The following is a 7,619-nucleotide window of genomic DNA, read 5'->3' on the forward strand; positions in this document are numbered from 1 at the left end:
TGCTTTTCTGTCAGGCTTCCCTTTCAGGTTAAAGTAGTACAGAATTTGGGGATCCCTGGGTGGCTCAGCAGTTTGGCGCCTGCCTTTGGCCCAGGGCGCGATCCTGGAGTCCCAGGATCGAGTCCCACGTCGGGCTCCCGTCATGGAGCTTGCTTCTCCCTCCTCCTGTGTCTCTGCCTCTCTCTCTCTATCATAAATAAATAAATCTTTAAAAAAATAATACTTTAAGAAGTACATAATTTTCACAAGGAATGATAAAGTTAAGTTTATCCTTCCAGGCTCTATACATTCATATGCATAGAGACTAGCCCCTAGGTCCCAATTGTCTGGGAGTCCATACCTTTTAGTGCTGTTATTTTCTATTAGAAAACTCATAGATCAGCTTATTTTTGTGCATCAAGAGTTATGTGCAGTTTCTGACAGCACTTTGTTATAAATTTAAAAATATATCCGCCTTATGCAATTTAAGACACATGCTTTTCCTTCAAAATTCTATTGTGTAGTATTCTAGCCTTGCGATTAGTTTTTTTGAAGTTTTAATTTAATTCCAGTTAACATACAGTGTAATATTAGTTTCAGGTGTACAATATAGTAATTCAACACTTCCATACATCACCTGATGCTTATCACAAGTGCACTCCTTAATCCCCTACACCTATCTCACCTATCCACCCACCCACCTCCCCTCTAGTAACCATTAGTTTGTTCTCTATAATTAAGAGTCTGTTTCTTGAATATCATTAAAAATGACTAAGCAAGCCAAAAGAGAGAGAGAGAGAGAGAGAGAGAGAGATCATCTTTTAACCTCCAAACATACTTACACAGGTCTGTATTTTAATTTCATAGGCGAAAATGCCCAGCTGGATTTTGATGCCTTGTGTGACAATGACGACACAGCCATGGCTGCCTTCATGAATTACTTTGAAGCAGAGGGGGGCCTGGGAGACCCCGGAGACTTCAGTGACATCCACTGGACACTCTAGCATTTTACTTTTAACTCTTAAAAATTAGGAAAGTGTTAAAGCATTTCATTTACAAAAAAACTGTATAACCTCTGTACTGTATTGATACTGATTTTATCTTTTATTCCTCAGTAGTCTACCAATTGTTATAGATTTGCACCTTACTTCCACAGCAGTATGGGGAGATGTGAGGTTTCCCTTTACAAAGAATGGTTCAGTTCCCTACTGACTTCTTTACTCAGTGACATGGCTTAAAACCCACTAGTTGCTATCCCTTTGTTAAAATACTTCCAACCAAGAATATCACATACATCTTGTTTTGGTTTTGTTTTTATTTTCTGATGCAGTTTTTGAGTTTGAGGAGTTTCGTATTGCCACTTTCCTGTGTCTAAGATTCATTTATAATGGATTTATAATAGTATATTTGTAGAAGTTGGAGCATCTCCATTTCTTATATCTTATATATTGAAGACAGGGCTTACACACTTTAAGAAAACGAACATTTAAAGAGATGGTACAATTGGTAGTCATAATTCCAATGTACACTGTATTCAGTCATTGCACATTTGAGTAAACAGAAAGCCAGGATAGTTAGCTTGGTCAAGAACATGAGAAGGACTTTAAGAGGATTTATTTAAAACTCAGGGAAAAAAAAAAAAAAAAAAAAGGTTTCAACCTTGCTACAGAAAAGAAAAGATTTCAGGCCCTAGATCTTGGTAATTATCCCATACATGTAAGAATTACTGTTAATATAACTATTCAAGATTTTCATTATATATAAAACCATTTTTTTCTGCAGAAAGATACTTAATGAAAGATCAGCCATGGAGGAAAAAACAAGCCCAGGCAGGTTAACGTTCTTGGGTAAAGTCCCAGTTAAATTCATATTTTAAAAATGTTTATTGCACATAAATCAGTTTCTTTATACACATTTGGGAAAGCGATAGGTTCACTGGTGAAATGATTAGTTAACTGACCCAGGAACTAAATGTGGCCTTCTAGATTAGGCAATTACAATCACTGTTGCCTATAACCAATTACATGAATGCTAAGTAAAGTTTTGAAACTGAGGCAATGAGAAAGAATTTAAAAAACAATTTTCTAGCTATAATTACAAATTTGGAGATTGTCTTTTAAACTTGCAATTGAGGGGTGGCTTATACTTGAGCACAAGAATATTTAGAATCATGTATGTATACATACCTTTTTGAAGGTCATACTTTCATAATACCTTATGTTTTTTCATAGCTCTTTCTAGTTTACCAAGTGTGTTCTCATAGATTTTCTTTTGTGCCCCACAAGTCAAAGTATAATAGACTAGGAAATTAATGGGGAAGCCCGAGGCTTTGATATAGGGGATCCAATGTGTTCTCTTCCTCTACGTGGCACTACACTTTCCAAGTTATCCCTCTGAGCCTTGCACCAAAACAAAGCATTATTTTGACCTTGCACATTTCCTTAGGCTGGATGTAATAAGTTAGAACATTTGTCAAGCAGGTTAATAGCAAACATACCAACAGGCAATGGGCCAAAAGCACGTCCTCCCTTCAGGCCTGACCACAGCAGTGGCTACCTGGGCAAGGGTGTATTGGCACATTGTCCTCCAGCCAATACAAGGTTCCAGCAATATGGAAGGGTAAGCTCCCACTTCTGGGACTTGAGAGACATGTAGGTTTACAAGAAGCCAAAGAAACCCTATAAGATGAGGGAGATGGGTTTGCAGTAGGCTAAGCATGATAGTTTTAAGTCTGAAGAAGGGGGATCAATCACATCTGTTAAGTCCGAGGCTGTCCCAACGTAACAGTTTAGGGTCTAAACCATTGCAGGTTGGGCTTGGCCTCCAGAGTTGACCTAAGCCAGTAATAGCAAGATGGATCACCGTGGCTGGATGGCCTTGAAAGCAGAGGGCCAGACCCTCCTGATGCAAGGATTTGGGAGGCAGAGTTTCCAGAGGCCAGCCATTGCTACCCCACAGAGAAGCAGTTTTATTCTCTTTGCAAGAGGAAGAGTTGGTCTGTAGACCAGTGGGCAGATAGTCAATTGAAGGCTTTGCTTTTCTACTAACCCACTCGACTGTTTTTGTTTTTGTTTTTGTTTTTATTTTGTAGATTTTTGTCCTGGGCCCAGAATCCAATCCATACAATATAGCTCTCCCAAGTTTAGTGTTTTCTCTAAAGTGTGTATGTAGCATTTACATTGAATTGCTATTAGGCATGACAGATATTTTTATGGCTTCCCCTATATTACTTTTTCTCCAACCCATTAATTTCCTGCATTTTGAAGCAAAGCATCTACATGTTAAATGAAATCATAAAAATATTAAAAAAAAAAGAATATCCTAGTTCTGTGATTTTTTCCTAAGAAAAAAAATCTTATAATACTTACAATACAGTACTTATAATACTTACAACAAAGTACTGGAGTGGGGAAGAGCCTAGGAACAGAAAGAGCCTGCTCAGCCTCAGTTTAGCTGTTTGACCTCAAGTAAGCCATTTAAACACACTCTGTATGTGCCTCAGTTTCCTCATCTGTAACAAGAGGTTTGATCTCTAAGTTTACTTCCAGTTCTGATTCTGTGATTCTAATCTGTGGGCCTTGAATATTAGGGTCAGACTCTAGAACGGTGTCATCTAGTATATAGCCACAGGCCATGTGTGGCTATTGAACACTTGAAATGGAGATACTGCAAATTGAGATAGGCTGTAAAATTCTTACCAGGTTTTATAAACATAAAATATCACACTAAAAGTTTTTTAACAGGACACCTGGCTGGCTCAGTTGGTGGAGCTGTAACTCTTGATCTCAGGGTCATGAATTCAAGCCCCATGTCAGATATAGAACTTACTTAGATAAAAATTTTAAAATATAAAAACTATATTTTAAATAAACTGTTTTATATTGATCACATACTCCAGTATTTTGGATATACTGAACTATATAAAAAAACATTTTACTTTTTACTCTTAATGTGGCTACAAGAAAATTATAAATTACACATGTGGCATGTATATATCTATTGGACAGTGCTACTCTAAAACATTTTGTTAAGTGGATATTATTGAAGTAGGCCAAAAGTTATACAATAATAACTATGATATTTACCTCTAAATGCCGTGGGTTACGGAACTGTTGTTTATTGATCCTTTAGTATAATCAAATAACTGTGAACTTCTATCAAAATTCAAAACTTTTTTGAAACCAGTAAACCTGAAAATGTTATCAGATATTTCATTACATGATGATAGCCTGAAATCAAATAAAACTTGGGCTATAATATTGACACCCTATCGCAGTCACAAAATTTGGAAACCCATTGAGAAATTGAAAGACAGATAGGAAAATAGAAAATAGAGGCTTCTGGTAGATAAGTAGGATTAAAGTACTTCATTGCAGTGTCACAATGGGAAAAGGCTGTATTTATTAGTCCTATTCTTTGAGGAATTTCTAGAATTTTATAGCATCTGGGCACAGTAAATGAAATTATCACTATCTAGTTATTAGACCATGTTTAGGGTCATTTCAGATCCTGCTCTAAAAAGGCATCTACTATTCAGATAGGTCATTGTTTGGCTCTGGAATTGGAAATTCAGATTTGCCAAACACAGTTATGGGAAGAGCCGGAAAAGATCTAGTTATCAGAAGCCGTAAGGGAAAACTGCCAAGTGGCCACTAGGTGTCACTTTTCCATTTCTATAGTGCTTTGTTTTCATTAATATTTCCAAGTTCTATGGGGCCTGAGGGGGGCATTTATGACTTGCATTTAGATTAGGTCTGCCTCTCTGGTGTTAGTTGTTTTATGAAAAATGCTTTTTAAGAGAAGTCTGGGAAGATGTTTCCCCACATAATAAAAGAACTTTGGTTTAAGATGCTTTCCAGAGGTGTCGCCCGTAAAAGGGGACTGTAGAAAGAAGACTTGTCTAACCTGGAACATGCTTTATGAATTCATTTGAGAGTATATGGTATGTGTGTCACTGCTCCTACATCCCTGTGCTTAGATTTGTTTGTTTTTTTTTTTTTTATACAACTTTTAGCTCTTTTCCAGTTTACTTGCTCTTGTCTGTATATTGGTATTTTTTAAATTTTGTGGTAAGTAATGAAGAGTGAAATTAAAATATATTTATAATAATTACTAGTTTGAAGTTTTTTAAACTTCATGTATTAAACCTCTTCCAAAAAAGTATATCCTTAACTACTTTCTAAAGTGGAAACATAGACTAGAAGATCCAATTTTCTCAAACCACTGTCCAGAGAGATACATTGAACTACATTACTCTGTATATATGTGTGTATGTTCATGAGGATATGCTAACTGCTGTAACAGTCTGCTTGCTCATAATGGCACTCAGAAGTTCCCAGCACATATTGTTCATCTATCTGCCAATCTCAATGGAAAGAGAGTTTCTCCATTTCCTAGTAATTCACACAAAATTATCCTTTGTTTGGGCCTTTGGATCAACTTGGTTCACATAGATTTTCGTGTGGTCACCAGGCTAGAATATACAGATTGATCAGGTTTTCACTACATGCCCAAACCTGTATTTAAAGGCATCCTTGAAAGGGAAAGGATGTCAAAAATAGCCAGCTGCCTGACATCCTAGGGCCAATGGAAAGAATGGAGACATGTGCAGACAGGACCAGAAAAACTTGTAATTTATAATAGTTGATGATTTCAGAGAATTGTAGCTTAGCTCCATGAACCTTGAGTCTTGTTTTTGGTTGTTTTCTTTTGGCGGGGTTGGGATAGTGGGTAGCAGCAAGTTGTGTTATGTGTTTTTAATATCGGTCACATTTTTTGTTTAATACCAAGCCACTAGTTGCTTTGGAGGACTCTGTCTGTTGCTTCAGTGTGTAAGAGACTCCATAAAGAGTGGTCTTAAGTTCTTGTCCAGCTGTGTGTCTCTGGCATAGGATATATTTTCTTAGGCAGTCATAGTTCTTAAACTTACATTTAGGTAGTATTTTCCACATTTATTCCTATCCAGGAAAAAAAAAAAAATCAGTTGCATTTTACCTTGGGAATAAATATGTCACATTTTTAAAATAACTTTTTTCTTCAAAAGACAATACTAAAGTGAGAAGGTTAGATTATGAAGACTTCTAACTTAATAGAACTCTTGAAAAATCTTTTAGTCCAACTCAAAATGATGATATAGGAAAATCCTGAATCTACTTCCTCTCCTGGGTAGACCAAACCTACAGCGGGGGGAGAGGGGAGAGTGAAGCAGGCCTCCCAGAGTCCTTGATACTGCTACATGTTGTCCCACTATGCCATGATCATGGTCTGCATTAGTCTAGAAGGTATGCTACTATGGGCTGGGCTTGAGCTGCTCGCCCTGGCTGTGCTCTGCCTGTTGTGGATTCCTGGGGCCAGCCTGTGGCCTGTGAGCCTGTTTGCATCCTTACCCTAGAACATGACAAAGATGTCCAACCATTTGCACCACAATACCCAGATCAATGCCATCCTGGCCACTGAGCAGTTTAAAGTTGTGCTGGGCACCCCCAGGAGCCCAAATCTGCTCTTACCCTGTGCCATGTACACATCCATCTGCACCATTACTTCCAACAAGAGGACATTAAGTTCTGTAAATCTACATGCAAGTAGGCCCAGAGGGCTGCAGGCCCATCTTCATGGAGTATGGCCACTTGTGGTCTGAGAGCCAAGCTTACAAGGAGTTGCCGTTTATGACTGTGCATCTTTCATAAGGCCATTATTACTGTGGAAAGAGTGAATTTTCCTATGGATCCTAGTAATGGAAACCGTAGAGGAGCCAGCAGTGAATGCTGCAAACGTAAACCTCTTAGGGCCATGCAGAAGACCTAGTTCCAAAACAACTATGTCATTCAGGCAGGCTGAAGTTAAGAGCTAAAGGCCAGATGCCATGGCATGGCTGCAGTAGTGGAGGTGAAGGAGATTCTAAAGGCTTCTAGTAAACATTCCAAGCACACCATTAATCTTTACACCAAGTCTGGCTGCCTACGTCCTCATTAATATTAATGAGTAGTATATATTATGGGCTATAAAGGTGAGTAATGCTACAGATTTCTCAGCAATATAACTTTCCACCAAGAGTAATGGAAGGACCAGCTTTGTAAGAACAGTTAAGCACTGGGATATGAAGCTCTGTCATCCTACAATAAAAGTGATTGTAGCCATAGTAATTCCACTCAGAGGTCTGGCAGGAACTCTAACTCCCTACAAGTGCACAGCTAAACCCTGAAATGCAAGAACAACAGTGAACTTCATATGAAGACTTGCATCGCTGAACTAGCAAAGGAAAATTGCACTGTTGAACATGATATTCTGTTACTTACCATGTAAATCATGCAGTGATGGGCATTACTTCTGCTTTTCTCTTTTCTCCCTCCCTTTTTTGTAGTCTGAGTATGGATCCTTAAATTATATATATTTTACTTAACAAAAAACACAATTTATAACAATTGTGAGAAGTTTAAGACAAGAGGAGAATCTTAAAAGCAGTGAGGAAAGCAACTTGTTACAAACAAGAGAACATCCATTAAGACTATCACCAGATTTTTCAGCAGAAACTTTGAGGAGTGGCACCATATGTTCAAAATGCTGAAAGGAAAATAATTCTGCCAACCAAGAATACTCCATCCAGGAAGCCTATCGTTCAGAATAGAGAGATCAATAGTTTC

General features: G+C 37.9%; 1 protein-coding gene and 1 pseudogene across 1 annotated transcript in view; both read left to right on the forward strand.

Moving 5' to 3' along the window:
• The window catches only part of ARNTL2 (aryl hydrocarbon receptor nuclear translocator like 2), a 123,376-nt gene extending 118,285 nt beyond the window's left edge, over positions 1 to 5,091 (forward strand). Inside the window, 1 exon segment of the mRNA XM_038577125.1 lies at positions 847 to 5,091. Coding sequence (XP_038433053.1) covers positions 847 to 983 — 137 coding nt within the window. The 3' untranslated portion in view covers positions 984 to 5,091.
• A 1,147-nt stretch (positions 5,092 to 6,238) lies between these two features.
• LOC111092906 lies at positions 6,239 to 7,173 on the forward strand (annotated as a pseudogene).
• The last annotated feature ends 446 nt before the right edge of the window (positions 7,174 to 7,619 follow it).

Source organism: Canis lupus, chromosome 27 (assembly GCF_011100685.1).
Source record: "Canis lupus familiaris isolate Mischka breed German Shepherd chromosome 27, alternate assembly UU_Cfam_GSD_1.0, whole genome shotgun sequence".
In the NCBI taxonomy this organism is placed as follows: domain Eukaryota; kingdom Metazoa; phylum Chordata; class Mammalia; order Carnivora; family Canidae; genus Canis; species Canis lupus.